This window comes from Pipra filicauda, unplaced genomic scaffold (genome assembly GCF_003945595.2).
Source record: "Pipra filicauda isolate LSUMZ 115617 unplaced genomic scaffold, ASM394559v2 scaffold103_size3290846_pilon, whole genome shotgun sequence".
NCBI lineage: Eukaryota > Metazoa > Chordata > Aves > Passeriformes > Pipridae > Pipra > Pipra filicauda.
Genome location: NW_024103474.1, coordinates 506,770 through 529,690, shown reverse-complemented (window position 1 = coordinate 529,690; position 22,921 = coordinate 506,770). Strand labels below are relative to the sequence as shown.

Here is a 22,921-nt window from a genome sequence, read left to right as displayed (position 1 = left end):
CAAAGCATTTAAGAACGCACTCAAGTTAAATAGAAAGGTTTTTTAATAGTGAGAATTTTAAAGTAAACAGCAAAGGAAGATAGTTCTGGAATTTTGAGTTTGATTTTTATTTTGGTTTTTTTTGTTATTAATAGCCCAGTGCATTAGGTTGATTAAAAAAAATGGGATGTTGTATTATGTTACTTCAGAATTGAAAAAAAACAGGTGAGAAAGGATAGTGAGATGTGCTCTGCATGGCAAAAGTCACCTAGTGAACCTGCAGAAAGATTCTACATTAACAGCAAGTTTATGCTAAGAAGGGATGTTTGAATGACCACATGAATGATTTGAAGGTACATTTATTGCATTCAGTGGATGCAATCAACTGTGTAATAGGCATATTGTTAAAAAGACTAGTATTGTTATTTAAGTAAGTACAATGCTAAATTTGATTACCTATACTGCTAGACCTCATAAAGTATTTCATTGCCCTCAAATAATCTCCAGTTCCATTTAGTACAAATATGTAAAGTTAGAGGAGTTTCTTTAGTAGAAATATGCCTTCTGTGGCTGCAGATGAACTGGAATTAACAGAGAGCCTATTAGATTGGAAAATGTAAATATCACATATGACAGGTCACTGCTTGCTTACTATAGCTGTGCATTCATTATCTTTGATTTAAATGGTTCTTAAACAACAGCTGTTGAACAGGTGAAGTAAGCTGTGCCTCACCACTCCTGGGAATAGCTGAATTTACTAAATTCCTGTACCTCTGTGCTTTGGCACATGCTATGGTGTGTGTCACAGGCTGTGGCATCTCATACATATAACATACATGTAATATATAATATATATGTATAATATATGTATGTGTAATATATAATATATATGTATATATGTATAATATATGTATGTATAATATATAATATATATGTAATATATAATTCATTGTAACACAACAAGGGTTACACAACACGGAAACAAGTGCCCTGCATAGGAGAGTGTTTGTGACATTTTAAAATTGTGCTACATGCTGAATTCGTCACAAGGTCACCTCCTCATTTTCACAAAATGTCAAGGATCTTTGCCTATGTTGTAATAAAACACTGTGTGGATAAGGCTTATGAATTGCTAATTAGTATTTCTTTCTCATTTACTTTTACAGTTAGGTATTCATGGATATGCTTTTGCAATTACAAACAATGGATATATTTTGACTCATCCAGAACTTAGGCCTTTGGTAAGAATGCTATTTATTGATCTATTATATTTTGCTATATGTGTTGCATTTGTCTTTTTTCTTAGTGTGAGTAGTGTAATATACATGAAAAAAATTAAATACAATAGTCCAGTTACTTTATATGGCTTTATAACACATTATAGTTCTTGGTAAATTTACATCTGGAAACAAAGGTTAGCATGAAAAAAAACAGGGAAAATAAATATACAAGTTGCTTCTGCAGAAGATGCAGACCTCCATTACTGCAAAATAGCAAAGCCAAAAATTGCTATAATTATGTTCATTTTACAGTGAAATGGAATGTTGGAATGCTCCAGCACTGTGTAATAACCCCTATTTGTCATGCTAAAGTGTTAAAGTTAATTTAATATATGTGCAGAAATGTCACTAAAGCATATTTTTAAGCGAAATAGGAGCACTAGAGATTTTTGTACTAAAAGAGAAATAGCAGCAAATTTTACCTTTAGTTTCCTTATCATCTTGTTTGCATTAATCACGGAAAGAAAAATAAAGTGCCTGTTATGCAAATGTTTATCAACTTGACGCCCCAGAGAACTGGTACATTCCTGGTTGCATCATTGTTTAGGAACAGCACTTGCAAGTGTTCCATCACTATCAACTCCCAGCGAAGCCTTGGTATTAATAGTTCCACTACTGTATCCACATGGCTGCCATATGGATTTCTCTTGCAGGCACTTCAAGTAATGTCTGATTTCAACGATATTTTAGTGGAAAACAAACATTAACTGGGTGGATAATGTAATATGAAAATTAAATTAATGAAAAGCATGATTTATTAAGTCATTAGCACATCTGATGTTTTCATCCAGCAAAAGAATTTGTCTTTCTGAGATTTGGACTAGGAATTACACACTTAATTAACATTTGTATTTGCACTTATTGTTTCCCCATTTATTTTTTAGCTGGAATAGAGCTTATGAAAAGTGGAACAGGGAAACTTCAGTAGATGAATGGAAAAGTATTTTCAGAGTAACTTGACCGTAAAATGGACAGACAATCTAATGGCAAAGCAGACCATAGTATCTTGGAAGCAATCTTAAAATAAATGATTTAATTGTCATTTTTCTTCCAAGAATATCACCCATGATTCTGGAATGGTAGATTTTTTTTACAACTGTGGAAAGGAGGACAATACCTGTAGAAAATTTGGCAAATTACTGACCAATAAACAATACAATTCTCAGAAATGGCTCTTGCAAATTATCCCATTGGCTTTTTCACCATTTGGTGGTGAGTCACTAAGTCTACATATCCAGGTATAGACAGCTCAGACCCCAGTCCAATTAACATGCTCCAGTGACTGTTCATCTCTACACTCCCCACAGGTGATTTGTCATGATGATAAATTTATATCTTCTTGTTTTATGGAAATTAGGACCTCTGCTACCCAAATATATAAATATTAGGGAGTGAAAAACTTCCAGCTTCTATAGAAGCAGTTTACTTTAAGGAAGGCAGAAAACTAAATCAATATGTAACCATTTCACCCCTCAGTAAAATGAGTTTTGTTACCATGAGATTTTACATATTGAGAAGTGCGTATGTGTAGGTTTTATGAGATTAATTCAGCATATCTGGACACATCTAGTCCAGAATCTCATTTCCATGATTAGTTCCTGAGGAAGATGTAGGAACTAAGAGGATGTGGAGAATCTCTTTTTCAGTGTAAAATCTCAGCAGTCAATGTAACTGTTAAGAGTTTCAGTAGGTTTCTCCTCATAAACCTTTGATTCTGACATTTTAACATTTCGACTTATTATAGTGGATACTTCCGTTACCCATACTAACATATTCATTTTTGTCAGTCAGCTTGACTTCTCATAGTAGTGATTTTTCATATTCTAACCATTCTTGGAGCAGTTTTTAATTTGATTTTTATATTTCATTAGAAGTATTTCTTATATTATGAATAGGGAAAGCAGAAGTTCCTGATCTACCTTTTCTTTTCCATTTCTTACTTTGTGTAGTGATTTGTGGTTGTTATCTCATTGAATCTGCTCGTCACAATAAGAAACCAATATTTTCAGTCTTGCTGTAATGTTTTTCTACTCGTATTTTTCTGCATTGCAGTATTTTGTTGTCATGTTTTCTGTATTTTTCTGACCTCTTGTTTGTCCATTTCTCCACATTCTTTCCTTTTCTGACTGAGATTGCCTGCTGAGCTTTATTTGGTAACCATAGCAGAGGCGAGGCAGCAATAGGGGCTGCACAAAACCTTAGAGCACTTGCATTATATGTAAAGATTTTTAATGCCCCTTCAGGTCTCTTCTGCAGTGTCTTCAGTGCTTTGTTTCCTCAGCTAATTTGTCAAAAGTGACTTTTTGTGTAATGTTATCTCACATCCAACTGCACCATAGATATAAACTAAAAGTTGCTTAAGAGAACCAAAGTTATGGGCACACTGATTAGATCTGCATCTTGACTGTCATAACGTTCTATATATTTTCCTACATTTTGCTAATTGAAAATATGTATTAGACTTTTTATAGTCATTCAGCTCAGTGGTCAAAATGCTGAAATAAGTGTTGAGATTTAATGTAAACTTTAGTAGTAAATTCTCTTTTTTTTGTTGCTATTGTGCAGGAAATACCAGTGTAAGGAGTTGTTGTCTTCAAAATGTCTACCTGTTGCAATGAAAAGTGTGACAGGGGATTGGTTTTAGTTCATGATTGACCACTACCATCAGACTATTTTTTTCTTATCTCTGTATGTATTAAAATCCACGGGGTTTTTAATATCCTATTCCAAATTGGATATATATGCATGGGGTCTTATAGCATTCCCCAGTTTTCGTAATACAAAAATCATGACCTGGTCTTAATTCCTAAAAATGCTTTTGAAACTTCAGATATCACAGGTACATTTGACATCTCATGTTTGCAAGCCATATTTGAAAGTTCCCTATTCACAAGTTAGTTCTTTCAGAATTATTAGTATTTATTCATATTTTAAAAACCAGATGGTAATGAAATCCAGGAGCAGTGAATAGCTTAGGCTAACAGAGGGTGTTACCCTCTCCCTTATTTTTATTATGTTTTAATGAAGCAAAAGGTGATTTGCTATTACTATCCCTCACCCCAGCATACATCTTGAAGGCACTTATTTCATTACCTTATACAACCATACCTTTTAAAATCAAAATGTTGGGCAGTAGCCCATAAGCTGTCAGCTAGAGGAACTCATTGTGATATATTCATGGTCTGTTCATTTTTTGGAAGAGTCATTTTTACCTCTGGATTCTGTCAGTAGTAGGTAATGAGAGTCTTCTGTTGACTTCAGTGGAGTTTTTGAGAGTGAAGTGATTGCTGGCCTGGGTCCTTAGTTTAATATTGCAGGCCAAATCCTGATACCATTGTAACTAATGACAAAACATCTCATGAAATTTGTGACAAGAAGTGTGTGAAAATAGGCATGTAGGTCTGAAATTAGATAGTTCCCTAAAGATATTATCTAAAATTATTTGTATGTCTTAGAGTTATGTTCAAGTTTAATTGATTAGTGACTTGGTCCACACTGGTTTATACTTCTATTATATTTTCCTACAGTGCTATAAAACTAGAATATTACTGGACTCTCAAATTCCTAACCCCAGTGGCTATATCTGTTAGTTCTGATGCTGATGTACTTGTTTTTTAAGGAATTGCCTTCTGAAACACAGAGCAGAGAGGCAGGATAGCAAACAGCAAGGAGTGCTTCCTCTGGCACGGGATTTTTATCTAACACTGACCGAGTACATGGAATCACTAAGCTGGCTATATTATCTTAGCGATTATCCTCTTGGATTTATATTTAAAAAGGCTTTTCTTGGAAATTTCCTCTCTTGTTTCTCCTACTGTTTTGGGGGTTGTTTTGTTTTGTTTTTTTTTGAATAAGCTTGGCTTTTGGCGAGGACGATCAGTTGGGTGCCCGTGGGCAGCTGGTGGGAGGGATCGCGGGAGGGAGAGGAACGTGCAAAGTACTCGCAGAGGTTGTGACTGTTGCTGGAGCAGCCCCCAGACCTTTCCCATGAAGTGTCGGAGTGCCCGTTAACCTCACAAAAGCTCTGGTTTTGTCTCCGTTCCACCCGTGTCCCTCGTCCCCCGCAGCGCCCCGGCACAGGCTGCACTGCGGGGCCGGCCCAGGCGGTGGCGCTCCAGCACCGCCGAGGGGCGCGGGGGGAGCGGGACGAGCTGCGGTGACACAGCCCGGGAACCCATCCCGGCTGGAATCGAGGTGGAAAATTGCCTTGGGCATCCCTCGGCTGTGTTTCAAAGCCTTTTTGCTTTCTTTCTCTCTCTCCTTTTTTTTTTTTTTTTTTCCCCAATCATATATCACGAGAGTACGCTTTGCACGTCCTCGGGTATTACACCCTAAGTCGCCTTTCATAGCAAGAGTACTCCAGTGGGAGCTCCAAAAACTATAGCCAATGCTAATAACATTTTTTTTTTTTTTTTTTTTTTTTTACTGTGGCTGCATCAGAATGCTCCAATCTGCTGAATTTGACGAAAAGTCTATACTTTTACAGCGCAGTGTTTTATTTTCCACGTGAGAATATTTTCGGTTGTGTGATGCAATGTTGAAAACCGCAGTTTACTGTTAAAAAAAAAAATAAATGTTTGGGAGTTCAAAAACGAATTTTGAGATTTTCAAGGCAGTAACTTGGTTTCTGAGGCTCCCTTACCCATATTGAAATGTAGACACAAGGACACAGGTTTTCCTCAGCAGCGATTATGGCAGATTGAATCACCTGCTTTTCAGTAGCCTCTTAACACTTGCAGTGTGCCAGGTGTTACACCGTTAAATTTTAAAATGTAAAATATGTCATCACGATGTTACAGTTTGCCAAAGAAATTAATTTACTGGATGTAAAGGAAAGAGTAAGAAACAAATATTTTTAATGTCCACTTAATAACAAGCGCCACATTAATTGTAGCTGCTTGTTCGTTGCTGCAGCTGTCACTGTGCAGTCTGTTAAAGGCTGGTGCCAGAGGAGAGCTGCTTTCTCAGGAAAGTGTAGTGAGATTACAGAGAAATTAAGGAATGTCACTGGAAGATTAGTGTCTGCCACAGTCACAGATTGCCACCACTCTGAACCTTGCCTGGTGTCAGGGGTTTGTACTGTTGCCTCTCTGTCTCAATGTTTGCAGGGCTTTCAATGAATAATAGCAAGATTGCTCCTAGGTTTTATGAAGCCCGTGGCTTTTTTGATTCATGGTTAGCAATGGGATTTGTATTTTTGTTCAGGGAGTGGAAGAGGGCTTTTTTTCAGTAATTGCTAGGTTCATTTAGGGTAGAATACTCGAAGTTCCTGAACAAGGACCTTGAGTTCCTTAATTAAAGAAAATATGCATTTGAAGACAAATGCATATGTTCTTGAATCAAATTGCATCTATTATTCAGATTCTACCATTTTTTTTGATAAAACTAAGATTAAAAACAGGTTCTGATTTATGAATTAATCCAATAACATCCTTGATTATTAAGGATTTTGTAACACTTCTAAGTTTAAATCAAAATCTTCTCTCTGAGAAGATGGAGGCATATATTCTTACTCTCAGTATAAGCTCTGGAAGGCTTGTAATGGGGGTTTATGAATATGTGAATGCTCTGCTTTTCACTGTAAATGAATTCAATTGATACATTGCTTTCTATACAAGGATGCATATCTTTAATTTGATCAGTCTTAGGGAAAGTTACACATAGAAATCAAAGCCCATGTATAATATCACAATGCCCTCACCAAAATATGTTGGTAGTTTAGCTGCCTGAGTAAGTTACCATTTTAAAATTAGAATGTGGACTGTCACAATATATTGTATTAAGCTACAGGACCTGGAATATCTGAAGATTGCTAGATCAGTATTAAGTCTTTTGTAGCTGCAAATTCTGGGAAAATTTGTTTCTCCTAATATAGAAAAACAGAGAAATCCAAGTCTCAGGGGAAACATTAATGCCCCACTTAAGCAGTGTTAGCCTTTCATAAGCAGCAAATCTCATTTCTCTCTGGGGAGTCCCGCCTGGAACGTAAGATAACCTACACTTACCCTTGCTTTATTCAGCGACTCCATAAAACTCTACAGCTGTAGCTGACAGCAGAATATTTAAATGATTTGAACAGTGTAAATGCCTCACGTTCATTTAAATAACTGAAGAATTCAATCACTTGAATGCCAATGATTATTCCTATTGGAGTTTACATTTCAAAAAAAGACAGCCCATCTGAATCCCTGTGAGAGCATTAAATTGCTATCTAATTAGAAGTGCAAAATTACATATATTTAAAAGATAATTAAAGGTTTGAAGGCTGTTGAATAACTGGTTGTACATATAAATGAATCACTGAAAATTTGTTAGCAATATGTGAAGCTTTCTTTTATTCTTTGCTTTCAGCTTTGAAGTTAGGTATAACCGAGCTCAGGGGTTTAAGTCTGGTAGTATTAAGATAAAGGCAGATGTTTTTAATTATTTCTATTCAAACCCCAAATAATTATAAGCAGCTGCCAATTTTACATAATCCCAAATGACAAATCCTGAGAATGCAAATAAAATCCCAAATAGAGGGGTTGTTTTCTTCAGGGGAGTAAATCACATACATGTCGCATCGCTGATCAACTGCAATCCACCTGAGAACGGGTGCTCAGCCCATGTGCTCTTTGGCCAGGCTCAAGGTGTGTGACTTAAAGCTGGTTTTTGTATTGACTTTTACCTCACCCTGTATATTTCCCTATTGCTCTATCAGTTTAATCACTACTGCACCATTTGAAATGCAAACACATTATGAGTGTAAGTAGGCATAAAATAGGCATGAGTGTATGGCATAAAAACTATTTTCTTCTGTTGCTTCACTAGAGGGTCCTCCTGTGTACATGGCAGATCTAATGGTTCCTGCTTTTTCTCTGTCTGGAAACTTAAAATTCCATTATTCTCTTTTCCCTAGCAAACGACCCGGCTCCTGCTGTCAGCAGTATTTCTGCAAATTTTATAGTGTGGCAGTTTTTCACAGCTATCTGACATGAAAAATTAGTCCAAAATAACTGGTTTTTACTACCAATCATAACCTAGGAACTTCTGGATTAACATCTTAAATAATAGGCTGGTCATGAAAAATCTGCCTTTGGAAAAGGAAGTTGTTCTTCCTATTTTCCAAAGAGAATCAAAATGTCACCTTTTTGGATATTAAAATAAGGAAGTTTGTGTAGAAAATGACGTTGTTTTTTCACTGAACACCTGTGAGTGTTCTACAGATTCGAGGATAAATGCAGATCAATAAGAGATCTTTTGAGGTTGCAAACTGGATGGAAATCATGAAGTAAAAGTATCACAAATGACAAATCAGGATCCTGTGAGCAGGAAAGAAGTATTTGGAATGAAATAAAGAGCCAAGCAGCAGTGATTTAAGTTGATATAGGATGCAGCTTCACATGTATCCTCAGGCAGAATGGTTTGGAGCTATGCAGCACATGGTGAATGAAAGCTCTGTCACTGTGAGTGATGTCATATGAACAGGTGAAGCAGTGCAGGGAACTTTTCACTTTTCACAACTTTGTTGTTTTTTTGGAGGGCTTTTTGTTTGTTTTTTTAGGGGATTGGCTTTTGTTTTGTTTGTTTGTTTGGTTTTATTTGAGTGAATCAGTCTATTGAAGTCATCTCTTCCTCAGTCTTCTCATGACATAATGACAGCGTATTCCATCTCTGCCTCTTTATTTAAAACTATATAGAAAAGTGTGTAATTTTAGATAGTTATGCTTTTCTTCTGATATTTGTTCATTCAAGCTTTCCTATCAAACTTTGTAGACAAGAATACCTTTACAGGATTGCTTAATGCAAGTTGCAGTTATACATACAATTGTTTTGTGTATTTTATTATGTCAAATTGAAGCTATATTTGTGTGTTCAAGTTTGTCTTCTCTAAACAAACAAAACAGAATCGTTCTCAAATCCTGTTGATATTAATACATAACCAAATTTTGAAGTACTGATTCAAAAATATGAAGCTTCATCCAATGATGCTTTGTTTTAAAATTGGAGAAGTTTTTTCATTACCTCATACCTTACTTTTGCACATATTAGTAGTTTGTCAAGAAAGAGCTATCCCTTGAAATTATTTTATCTCTTTGGTTTTTGGTTATTGTTTAGTAGATGCTTTCTTACTATATTTTCTTACAGATGATTCCACATATGTGGCTAAGAAAGTTCACTAAAATCTAGTGGTGCTTCCAAGGCTGCTATCACAGCAACTTACTCTCTCCTATCTCCCCATTATCCATATGGAGCACGTCTGAGAAATTCCGATCACCTTATACCCAAGACTTGCAGCTGTTAAGATGTAGTTTGCTCCCTCCATGATCATATTGCTACACTCTGACTTTATAAACACGTGGCTGGTCATATTCAGTGCAGATGGTTTGGGACTGCTTGTGTTAAAAAAAATAAAATCAAAGCAAAGCGTTTAATAATGGCACATGTAAATGGTTGTATATGGGGTGGTGAAAAAATGTGATTCGGTCCTCAAGCAGTACATGTCACATGTTGTTTGAATCATCCAGTACTATAAGAGTTTGGCCCAGCCTCAAATAAAAGATACTGAGTAAGATAAAGCTCATTCTAATCACAAAATCAAATCCTGTGCTCTTTTCCCAAACAAGAGTGAGTTGGAGCCATCATGTAGTTTTGGGCAGACTAAAAGATTCTTCTGTTGCAGACAGATATTTAACATTTTTCAGTTGGTTTTTTTCTTCACAGGGGTTAACTACTATATAATATCAGCACACATTTTATACTAGTCCAAGTAGATTAACAGTACACATTTTAAATGTATCTCTTTTTCTCATGCACTTAAATCAGAGTAATTTGGTAGAATTCCTAGTTTGCATCTTTCCCAGGGGGTCCCTTAATGATTTGTTTCAATGCTTTATAGTAATCTTGCAGATGGGTTTGGCTTCAGCTTTCAATCAGTATTTTATACTTCACTCAGGAACCTTAGAGATAAAAATTAGATTAGGTTTGCTACCAGACAGGAAGATATAACTGAATGCTATTTTTAAAAACTGAGGAATTACTTCTGTGTCCATGAATAAATTTTACTGAGAAATTAGTTAAGCAATAACACTAGAAAGAAACTGGAGAAGAATGGCCATTTCAACAGTACTGTTAAGAAGTATTTTATATGTGATCTAAGTGCATTTATGTTTGACACCCTGGTTACATGAGCATAAAGATATGTAAATTTACTGCTGTGAATAAGGTGATATCTTCATGAAAATTAGATTTATAAGAAAAGTTACCCAGATGTATAAATAATTGCCTTTTTTTTTGGTATCACATCCTTCCTGGAAGTTGGTTTTTGTTTTCTCTGCTGTCCTTTTCTGAACTATAAAATAAATCTGTTCTTCACTTGTTGAATTCCTGTGTAGGCACTTAAACAGTAGCTCCTAAAGTGTAATTGCAGAATAAGGGGTTAGACATCTCAATACTTTATTAGTTCCTGTCCTAAATGTGTTTAAGAATTGCACTTTCAATTCCTTTGAATGCTTATAGAGCTGAACTCCTGCTAGACCACTGGGGTTTTGGCTTTGTTTCTTCTAATCTAAATTTTTAATACATGAATGCTTCCAATTCTGGCCTTTCTGCAGAACTTTGGGTGTTTTATCCAGCTCCTCATTTGATTGCTTTTGGTTTTTGGTTTTTGTTCTCCAAGTGCAAGGTGTGAAATCTATATGATTAAAATAAATAGAAACCCCATAATCAGTATGATGCAAATGGTTTGCCTTATGTCTGAAGCCTACTTCTGCTGTCAGACACTCAAGATCAACTACTATTGTCCTAAGTAAGGATTTGCACATGTGTCTGAGAATGCAATATGGGCCAGAAGCTCTTCAACATCTGTGAGTGAGGATGTAATTAAATATTGGAACCAGTACAGGAGCTGTTTGCTCTACTCAAATGATCCCAGCTAACTTCTATGTAACAGTGTTCAGCTCTCAGTATTTCAGAGCCTGACTGTAACCATTTCTATACTAGAATGACTAAATCAGATCAAAGATTTGTTTGGTTAATTGGTGCAGCCACAGAAAGTAGATGTAGTTGCTCATTGTAAAGATTAAAGATAATATTGATGTAGCTGCAGCCATAATGAAAGGCTTGCAAAACATAGTTACAAAAATCAAGCCCTGCTAATGAACAGGATGTTATCCTCTGATACGTTATTCTTATGAGATTTAGTTGTATTGGCTGCAAACTTTGTGTTTCAGATTTGGGTATAGTTATCTCTGCCTATCAGAGCTGTCATGTCGCAAGAAGTAATTGTAGAACTTGAGCTGCTTGAATTCAAAGTCTAGTATATAAGCATGTGCTGAAAGCAGAAGTTCTTTACATCTCTCTACCCATCTGTTGAATAGTATTAGACCAGAAGTAGACAACCTTGTTGTTACAAGAATGGTGGATTTTAGCAGAGGGGCAAGAAAAGAACAGGAAAGTACTTTTCAGTTACATCTGCATCAATTCTCACAATGTAGACTAAGACTTGTATGAACAGAGTTGTTAGAATTTTTTATTAAAAAGAATGCGATTTGACTCAGGATTGTATCCCACAGAATTTCCCAAAAAGAATCATCTGTAGAAATAATTGGAGTATCCAATTTTTTTATGAGCAAAAAATTAAGGAGGATCTGGGTAGCCTGTGCTAGAAGAAACTTTACAGTGCTACCAGTATCTCAAAATCTCTTTGTGACTATGATGCTGCAGTCAGTAGTTTTACAAGTTTGCTGTTTTTCAGGAAGATTTTGTCGTGCCTATTTTAAAGTATTGTAGTTCACAAAAGGAACTGTGGAATTCACATGAGAATTTCTAATTCAGAGAGGAAAAAGTCAGGCTGAGAATAACCTTCTTAATGCTCAAAGAGCAAGTCTTTCTCTTGATCTCTGTAATCTGCAGAATGTGATTAAAGTCCCTGCACCGCTGGCTGTGGTGATGAATTGCTCGTATCAAACACTGACAGGTTTGGTTTATGGTACAGTTGGTCCTGCCCTGAGGGAGGAGAATCAACTATACCTACTGCCTTACAGGTACATTTTGTACCCTTCTGTGATGCTGTTGTTGAACAGTCAGAAAAGCAATTTGGGGATTTTTCACAGCATCCCAATGTCTCCTGTCATACTTTGTAAAAAGATGGTTGTTTATTCCCACTTGTATGCATCATAAAAGATAAGAGACCAGATTTCACATTATGCTGATCCTCTCCCAAATTTACTTTTTCTTTTCAAATATAGTCTCCTAATTTAACTTAACCAGTTAGGTTCTTTATTCACAAGTCTTCCTAAATGTTTGTTTCTTTCTTCCACTGAGACAGCTTTCTGTGGTTACCCTAATAGGCTGATTTTGAATGTTCAGCAGAGGGCAGAATTTCCCACATTATAAACACCTCGGTGTCAAATCAATTTGTCTCTAGAATGTTTATTTTAAATGTGTGATTTACAGCGTAACAGTGAGTAGTGATAAAAACCCCATATACTATCATTGTTAGTATGTTACTTTTTCCCCCATGAAGTTGTAGATAAAATGGAGTATCAGCAAATGTTAACACCATACTTCCCAAGACTTGCATCTTATCTTGTTTAAAGTGAAATGGGTAAACATTTTGTTGATAAGATTATAGTAAATATAACTTCCTGTACAGCTGAAAGAGCTAGTTTGAGACATTTAACATAAACTGCCAGATCCAAGGTCTCATGTATTTTCCATATGGGGAGAAGAAGGTACAACTGCTGAGTTTGATTTCCCAGTACGTCCATCAAGAAAGGTTTTGCACCATGACAAGAGATCATATAATAATCATGTGATGTAGGTTTTTAGTTCACAGGGAACATTTATGCAGCAGTACAGCGCACTTTGTATGAATTAAGCTCCCTACTGTGAAGTGTATTGCATAAAATCAACATCCAGCAATTTTTTTTAAATCTTCTGATACAAAATAATTGTGCAAATAACACAGGATGTGCTAAATGCTTCACCTTTTTTTATACCAGTATGAAGAGGGGAAGAAGCGAAGAAAGCCCAACTACAGTAGTGTGGATCTTTCTGAGGTTGAGTGGGAAGACAGAGATGATGTGGTAAGTGATGTGTTTTAAAACCCTGTCAGAAGACATTGTTGCATCCCACTACTGTACCTGGAAACTGTTTAAGTAGTCATTAGAGAGGCCACCTGACTACTCTCAGGAAGGGAAGGACAATAGACCCTTTTACTTCATTCAGAATTTTACAACTGTTTTGTATTGTTTCTTCCTTACATATGCACATACCACAAACACAGACTCTTTGTATTTTTGGTAAAACTCATCACCCTTGCAGTCTCCATGCATCCCATTGTGTATTTTTGCTGGACAGCAAATATAGCACGAGAGACAGGAGTAGAATGTCTCCTTGGGGCTGGCCCAGACAACTGCTGAAACTCAGAAATGAAAGAATGAGTTTAACTTCTTTCCGTGAGATCCCTCTTTCCTTAATGGAAGTAATGAGAGCTGTTTTACTTAATGCACAAAATCAAAAAACATCAGATGAATATACAAAATTGGATTCTTTGACCTGTATGCAGAGTACAGTTTCACTCCCAGCTCCTGATTCCAGACACATGGGTAGCTGCAGGAGCATGCATTCTGTGTCTATCAGCTGTTATGCACACAATGCTCTCCATTAACCTCATTTTTCAGTGCTCCATCTACTCTGTAGTTCACTCTTTATCTTATTCTTTCTTACCTTCCAGGCTTAGCCTTTTCTGCAGTACTGTATCAAAAGCTTTCCTTATGTCCGTGGCTTAACCTCTGCCTGGTCTTTCTGTCACTTCCTCAATAAATCTGATTTGTTAGGCATGATTCGTTTTGTGTGAATCTGCGCTGACTGTCCTTAATTAAATCGTAACTTTCCAGGTGTTCCCCTTTCTGTCCTGTAATTTAGTTTTTCCCATAAGTTCCCTACTGCCAAAGTCACGACTACATGTCTGTATTTTTCATAGATGTCTCCTCAATCCCTTCTCAAATATCAGTACTGTGTTAGCTTCTCTCAAGTCCCTCGTACCTCTGCTTTTCCAGAGAGATTTTGAATATACCCACTGAAGGTTCCCATATTTACTTTGTTATGTCCTTCCGAAATCTGGGATGGATCACGTACAACAGCCCCTGGAGTCTTGTCAGTCTTCAAATGTACTAATTTCTTGATCCCTGTTCTGACATAAGTCTATATTTTCCTTCTCCCTTACAAAATATATATCTTGCATTCCTCCCTCTCTCCACCCCCTTTGTGAATAGTGAAACAGTTCATCTATGTTTTAAGCAATGTCTGTTCCATCAGGTGATAGATCGTCCTCGGCCTCTCCTCAGAGGCCATCTTACTTCCTTAGTTAAAGTTTTGTGTTGGAGTGCACACTCTTTCTAATGTTTGGGTAGCTTTGTGCTGTTTCCTGCGCACACACTATTTAAGGTTTCTTCATTAGATTTTCAGACACTGTAGCAGCCTTGGCAATCTCATTGGCTTCATGTTTTATACCTGGCTTTTTTTCTTATCTTTGATCACTTATTACTCAACCAGTTTCTCTGCTAATGACCTTTGAAAATTTCCTCTGTCCTTTCAAATGCTATTTCTGTAGTTACATATAGCCCTTAAACCTTCGTGATTTTTCTTCTTACTCTTTCTCTTTGGTTTGTTTTCTTTTTTTATATTTTTATTTCTTCCAATACTTCATCTGCTTAATTCTGAGATTTTAATCCCTCATTTTTTTCAGTGATTCAGTTAACGTAACATTGAACTATTTCTGTGACATTGCAAATTTAGTTTTATTTATAATTCAGATTCTATCTGAATACACATGAAAGTCCAGATTAAACTCTATTTCCTTTTGTTGACACTCCTATGCTCTGTCATTTTTTCTGAAAATTTCTACCAGAAATTGCATTTTGTCTATCTGTAGGCCAAAAAATTTTCATTTCACATTTTGATGAAAGATACATACATACTTTTTATCTCACTTTTTGCCTTTCACCTATAAAACAAGCTTCTTAAAAGTAAATTTTTAATTGTATCATAGAGACAAGCCACACGTGGCTCTGCTTCACCCAAGACCTTGGATTTGATGTTCCTGATTTTTCCTAAGCTTGGGTAGTAAAGCATTGTTTATTCAACTGCAGAGGGAAAGAATTAATGTATTCATATAGCTACTTTTAATAACATAGACTACTACTGGGATTCTTTTCTCCCATGAAACACTTATGTGGAAGCTGATTAAGACTTTTTCTTAGTTTTTACCACATTAATTTAATGGTTGTGTAGTTTTCCAAGAATATAGAATGATCTCATGCTACAGCAGTGAAAGTGAGTTGTTAGCAATTGATTGGAAGATATTTAGTTGAAGGAGCAAGAATACTTATTACTCTGAAGAGATGAAGAAATTGGTTTTCTCTAGTGATCCAGTAAGGAAAAGGTGTCTGAACTAAGGTTATAATTTTTTTCACCATCAAATAGTGTTGTCAAATATATCAGCTCATTTTCCAAATTAACAATACCTGCTATCTTGCTGTTAATGCATTTTATTAGAAACAGAAATTTTAGCATCAGCTTATTAAGTTAACAGTGTCTTCCAGCAAGGTTTGCAAATACACAGGACCAAAGAGGAGAAGTTTCAGTTTGGATAGAAACCTTTTTCTCATTAACTCACTTAAAATTCCTTTATTATAATTTCTAGCTGAATGAAATATTTTTTTTTCCAAATAAAAAAGACCATGAATGAATGTTTTGGGGCTTGGAGCCAAGTGAGGCAGTACTTATTTTATGCATTTGAGGAGGGAGATGAAACTGCAGAAGAGCTGAGAAACCAGATTACAAAGCCAAGAAATGCAATCACAGCAAGCAGGGGAAAAAAAAAAAAGAGAGAAAAGTAAAACTCTAAATCCCACATGCAGACTTGATCTTAAACACTACTGAGAGTTTGGAGAACCTTTTAGTAAATCTATGACTTGCCTGAGGCTTGTGGGAGGAATGGGTCTTAGACAACTGCAGGCACCAATAGGAGAAAAATGAAAACCATGTTAAAGATAAATGGAACTGTTCTGTAAATGTTAGAAAGTAGATGGTTAATTAAGACCAACTCTCCAAGTCCAAAACCACAAAACTTAAAATAGGAAACTATTTCCAGAATTGCCTATTATGTATTGTTAAAAAAAAAATCTACAGTAAAATATATGCTTTATTTTATATATGCCTCCAGCTAAAAATTATTCTTTTACACTCACTGACAGAAGAGTAAGACTGTTAATTCAAATCTAGATGCCCTAGAATTAGATTTAAAGAGCTGCAAAGTTTGCAGTTTTTGATAGGTCAGCCATGCTCAACTTGTTCATGAGAATAAAACCAGATACTTCACTGGCAAGTTTAGTCATTCACTTTTCACTCCATACTAACTCAGAAAGCCTGCAGAGTGCATTTATAAGTCTATCTTCACAATTTTTCATTAAAACCCGACTGAATTGCCCAATCTGGCATGAGGTACTCTGGAACAGGGGGTATTTATTCACTTGAACATGATGTTCAAAATTGTGTTCAGATAGATAAGCAATAGAAAAGACATAAAAATGCTCCCTTTGTCAATATTATTCTGCATTTTGAATATTGAATTGATTAGTGATAGTGGAATTTTCCAATTGTAATGAAAACTACAGCTGCAAAAGATTTATAGGTGCTTTTTACCACAACAAGCGAAATAACTCACTTCTTCCATTAGTAAATCTAAGAGCAATCAAATGAAATGTTTCCATATATAGATGGTAGAACTGTTAAGCAGTAACTTTCTTATTTCTTCGTTGAAGTCCTGAACTGATAAATAGGCAAATTCAAAGCCCTAATGTTGGGAATTTCTCAAAAAAACCCCCTGTATTTTCATTCTTCAGTTGCAGCCCAGAGCCCCTGCCCTCAGAGCACCTGTGCCAGGGTAGCGTGTCCTCATCCTGCTGGTCATTTTGTCCTGTACACCCGGGGGATGGGTGTTGGTTTTTTTACTCTTCTTTTCATCATCATGGCATGTTCACCTAAGGGAGAGGGTGTGTGTCCTCTGGGAGGAAGACTCTTCTCTCCTAGGGAGCAAATAGGTGTGCTGAGGGAAGGGTTTTTAGAGGTGTTGGGAAAGGGACTTTGCAGCATAGGTTTGGGAGGCTGCAGCTGGTGTAGAGGCTAGAAAACAGTTACAGAAGAACACTGTTTGTGGTGATCTAGAAAGTAACAGATTTAACTTGCAGAGCAGCAGGTAAATCATTGTGTATAAAGTCGTCTCCATTTATTTTCTGGTTTCCCTAGCTTCTCTGAGTTTTTGGTTTATACAAGTAACGCAACTTGGTTTTGAGGGAGATTTAAAATGTCTCTTGGACAACTTTGAGAGGGAGAGGTCCAGGCCAATTCTTAAAGCTGTGACTGACTTAGGGCTTCCATTACAGAGCTAAAATTTATTACCTTGCAAGGGGCACCTGACACCAAAGGACAACTGAGGGAGTTGCAGAGCACTGCAGTTGTGTGTTCCCACTGAAACAGGTTACTGATCAAACGGGCTGTCATTCTGTTTTCATGGGCTAGTTCTAATTTCTGATGCAGTTAGGATGAAGTTTCTGGTGCTGGTTTAGGATGCAGCCCAATGCAGATTCTTAAGCAGAATGAATAGTGTGGGGTAAGTGGTGTTTTCTCTTATTCTGTATAGTTGTCGATGTAATTAAACACTGAGCCCTGGTCTAACTTCACCTAAATCCAACTATTTTACTATGAGGGATGCTGAAAGCTCTTATCTTCTGTGCCTTAGCAACGTGCCTAGAGTTGTATGGCAGGAGTCTTGGCCTATACAGTCAATAACAGAATCTGTAAGGGGGTTTTTCAGTGCATAGTAGAATTACTGAAAATGAAGAAATGAAGAAAATTGAGCACTGCTTAGGCCAAATGAGTGTACTGGAGAGCTCAGAGGTAAAAGAATTATCAAAAATGCCAATAAAGGGATTGACACACATTTCCTTCGTTTCAGCTCCGAAATGCAATGGTGAATCGAAAAACAGGGAAATTCTCCATGGAAGTGAAGAAGACAGTGGACAAAGGGGTACAGTGTCTAAAATATTATTCCAACTAAATATAAAGCAAGCAATAATTTTTAAAAAGTTTTTAAGTTTGCTATAAATATTATTCACTGCAGTATATATATTTTTTTTTTTTGCTCACTGAATGTAAACATTACTTGTAATTTTATCAGGGACTAACCACTTGGTCTTTTATATATTTCTCATAGCAAACTAAATTCTTCCCCCGTCCCCTTCTTTCTTGTTCTGAATCTAGAAGCGGGTATTGGTGATGACAAATGACTACTATTATACAGACATCAAGGGGACTCCATTCAGGTAGAGCCGACCATAATAAATGGACATTTCATCCAGCTCATTGGATCTGTGCTTATACAGAGCTTGTGAACTCATTAAAAGCTCATCAGCAAAAGCTGACAATGAAATATCCCTGGACAATGCTGAAAATAGCAAGGAAAAGGAGCCTACCAGCATTCCTTTCAGCTTTTCCAGAGATGGAAAGTTTGTGCAAGCTCACACAGGCAAACTCCCAGTGTTTGTCATGGCTTACGTTTCATTGAAAAAATATTCAGTTGAGGTTTACATTGAACGAAAGGCTTTCGAAAGTACTTGGAGAGCTATAAATACTATAATCCATTTAAGTAACTACATATTGAGCCCCATTTTGATTTTTTTTTTTCCACAACAAGAATGTAATGTAAAATGAGATAGTATTTCACTTCCAATTTGAGGTTTGGATGTTTTTTTTTTCTCTAAACTACCTTTGGTGTATTTCTATAACTAAAACTGAGTACATTGGTAATTTTGGCATGCATTTTAGCAGGGGGGAAAAAAAGGAAAAGAAAGACAGGTAGTCACTTCAAAAATGCTCGTATTTGAATTAGAAATAATCCATTAATGAAAGAGTACTAGTGGTAACTTATGCTTAAAGCAGAAGGGTGGCAGTTGCAATACTCAACTGAAATTTTCTTCAATGTAACTGTTTCACATAACTTCAGCTACATTGCCACATAGAGAAACTATAGGCATGTTTCTCTGACCTCTAATGCACTGTTTATTCTTGTTGAAATTCACACGTGAGTTGTAATACTTAGTGTAGGTTTGGTTTTGTTTTTATTTTGTGGAATTTTTTGTTGTTACTGGGGTTTTTTGTTTGGTTGGGTTTTTTGTTTTGTTTTGTTGTGGTTTTTTCCCTCTGGCACTGTCTATCTTGCCCTATTAAGTAAACAGATATATGCATGCAGTGCAAGTTATGATGCTGAGAACAGAAATATTTAGGAAAAAGTCCTGTTTTTTTAGCATGGTATATATCTAGTTTTGATGGGTTGTAGTGTAGATTTGGGAAGACAGCAAGGGCAACATTTATTAAAATCTATAGTGTAGTGTCAAAGATTTTTAGTGTTCAGCTGTTGGTTGCAGCTTGTGTGCTCTTGGATTTGGTGCCTCTACATGTACTTCAAGTACTGGCAGATTCTTAGCCTGAGATAATCCCCTTGAATGAATGAATGCCAGAAGGTATTCTGTGTATGTGTTCAATAACAAGAGGCATGGGATCCCCAGCCATTAAACTTGGATAGTTTAAATAGTAGACTAAAAACCAAACCCAAACAGAGTATGTAGCTGTTGATAATTTATGAAGCCAAAGTCAATACAAAAGAGCTATACGAGCTAAAAATATGAAACACAGAAAAATTAGTCCAAGAGGAGTCATGATGCTGTTGTCACATTGGAAATTTTTTTCCTCTCAGTAGCTCCATCAATTCCCACACTTCTGTAGTTTCTCAACAGCTTACTCTGAATACAAAAAATTGTCTCCTTCATTGTAAGGCCATGGGCATGTTCAAGGCCCAGCTGAAGGAATCTCCTGCTGGGTGAACAGCAGTGAGCTTAGAGGGGCTCATTTATTAGTTTGCCAGAGAATAATGGTTTACTGCACCTCTAAGCACACATAAATACAGCCAATTGTTGCAACCACATCATTGAAGCAACTAGTTGTAAAATAAATATAATCTGTGAGGGTTTGGAAACAAAGTTTTAAAGTTAATCATAGTACACTAGCTGGAGATGTTAGAAATGAAAATAGCTCTGAATGTCTGCTATTGTTTGTCTCACAGATTTCAAGGTCTGCTTTATTTCTCTGCACAGTTTAGGTGTGGCTCTCTCTAGAGGACATGGAAAATATTTCTTCAGAGGGAACGTAACTGTAGAAGAAGGTAAGATACCTACCTTCTCATGTTGCTTATACAGTAGTTTTATTGTTGATTTGGTAGTCTTAAAGCTTTTATGTTTGTCTGCAGATTCCATAAGGTAATTAGATTTTTTTTCTTTTCTTTTCTATTTTTTTTTTAATGTATTATTTGAAGATCTTTTACTTCACAGGATTTTTGTCCTCAGTTATATTAAACATAGTCAGACTGTGAATCTTCTTTAGATGTGATCATCTTCTGTCCTCTCTCAATGTTCCAGAGAATCACTCAGGCCCAATGTTAATTATTTGTGGTGTTTTCTAAATGAAGTAACCACTAAGAGCACTGTAATTGTTATGGCATTTTTGTTCACAGACTATACATTGTGAACTCTTTCAGAGCTATAATTGCTTTGGGCATTATCTACAAGGATTTACATATTTATAGCAGCAGTAGAGGTAACCAGGGAAAGAACTAGTCTTTCTTTATGGTTTTGCTTTTTGATAAGTCCCCAGTTAAATGAGTGCAGGAGTCCACTGTGTGTGGTGATAAAAGGTGTTTTGCAACAAGGTTTCTGAAGATGAAGGAATAGTAGAGGCATTTCAGAAGATTGAAGAGAGATTTGAAAAGTTTTAGAAATTACTGAGCAAAAAATGTTTCAATACGGGAATTCTTTCCAATTTTATGCTGAAGTCTCCATTTCCAATTCTTCTTGTTTTGTCAGTGATGTCAAACAAGATCCTTAATTTCTTCAGGTCTTTGTTCCTCAGCTGTATTTTGTGACATGAATATATTCCTGTACTCAGGAGAGACATAAAAAGAAATGCTTTGAAGTTTGAGTCACTTGAGCAGCAAATACAAGTCTAGATAGAAAGAGAGCACAGCAGGAGATGCAGAGCTGCTTGCTCTCCAAACTGTTCCCAACTCACCTCTCGCCGATGTTCTTTAATCCAGCCACACATCTCAGCAGTCTGTCTGATATTTGCTCCCAGATGCATCACCAGAAGTGTTAACAGAACCATAACTAACAGTTCCTTCTCTCCCAGTTTTACCTTCACTGATTCTCCATCACTGACACTTCACTGTCCTCCCCAAGGATTCCAGTTGTAGTTCTGGTTTTGGCTTCCCTGCTTTCCTTAACCGCTGTTGGTTTGTCATTGTTTATTATGTGCTCTGGCAGGTTAAACCCAGACCCTGCCTTCTGATCCCTATTTTCTTATTGTCTATTGATAAGTGTTTTAAGAGTTTTTAAAATTGCCAAAGTACATTTTTATTGTGCTATATAACTAATGATATAGTTCTTATTTACAAGCATTTGCGTGACCTGTTAGCACAAAAAAACTATTCTGAATGATCCCATAAATTGCTGTTTGTGTTCATGGGCTGTGTCCTTAGGTTTTGAGGGAATTACAACTTTTTTCTTTAAAAGAGAAGGAGAACAACTCACATGAAATGAGAAGTGTGTATTTTAGCATAAAGAACTTTACTGGCTGAAGAGAACAAGGGAATATGAACAGATGTCTGTTACCATTTTGTATTTGTCTTTATTCAGATTTTCTTTTTAACTTTAAATATATTATGTGAGTAATTTGTATGAGTTAAACATACTAGCACAAAAAAGTTTTCCTACCTTTTCAGTTTTAGATCTGATTTAGCTGGCTTTTGCAAGTTTGTTAGACCCTGAAGTGTATTTGAGCATAGTTTACTGTGATTTATTTCGTTGTGGTAATAATGCACTTTCCAAAAAGGGTTTATGTTATGGAGTGTATGCAAATAACCATCTGTTACCCAGACTGCTCCCTAAGTAACCCATTATTATTACTGTTACAGGTTTACATGATTTAGAGCACCCTGATGTATCTTTAGCAGATGAATGGTAAGCCTTAAATAAAGCATGAAATTGGTGTCTGTTACCCTTCTTGGTTTCATATTGTTTGTGCTTGCAGAGCCCAATTCTTTATGTTCGAAGACAAAGAGAGATCATTCTTACACATATAATAACATTTTAATGTCTTGACAACGTGTTCACAGGTCCTATTGCAACACTGACTTACATCCTGAGCACCGTCAAATGACTCAGTTAGAAGCCATTAAACGCTACCTCACGGGAAAAGAGCCATTGCTGCAATGCAAGTATTTTGTTAAACATGCACTTAAATGGGCTTTACCCCAGCTAAAAACTGTTGCACTGAACCTTCTACAAAATGGAAAGCCACTTAGTTCAACCAGTGTTAGTTTGAGATAGGATTGCTTGGCTGATGTTACTTCGGAATTTCAGTTGGTTTTGAGCTTTATCCAGGGTATCAGTAAAGATATTGATGATTCAGATTTCTGACTTTTGCAGTGAACAATATGCCTGAAACAAACATTCAGGTTTCTTTTCAGATGATGTAGCTATGCTATGCAAAATTATCACTCCATCTGG

General features: G+C 36.3%; 1 protein-coding gene across 1 annotated transcript in view; it reads left to right on the top strand.

Annotated features, from left to right (window-relative positions):
* CACNA2D3 (calcium voltage-gated channel auxiliary subunit alpha2delta 3) overlaps nucleotides 1-22,921 on the top strand; it is a 407,078-nt gene that overhangs the window by 302,408 nt on the left and 81,749 nt on the right. Inside the window, exons 17-23 of the mRNA XM_027728083.2 lie at nucleotides 1,146-1,220; nucleotides 13,244-13,327; nucleotides 18,262-18,333; nucleotides 18,567-18,628; nucleotides 20,456-20,523; nucleotides 22,327-22,372; nucleotides 22,528-22,625. Coding sequence (XP_027583884.1) covers nucleotides 1,146-1,220; nucleotides 13,244-13,327; nucleotides 18,262-18,333; nucleotides 18,567-18,628; nucleotides 20,456-20,523; nucleotides 22,327-22,372; nucleotides 22,528-22,625 — 505 coding nt within the window. The remainder of the gene's footprint in view (nucleotides 1-1,145; nucleotides 1,221-13,243; nucleotides 13,328-18,261; nucleotides 18,334-18,566; nucleotides 18,629-20,455; nucleotides 20,524-22,326; nucleotides 22,373-22,527; nucleotides 22,626-22,921) is intronic.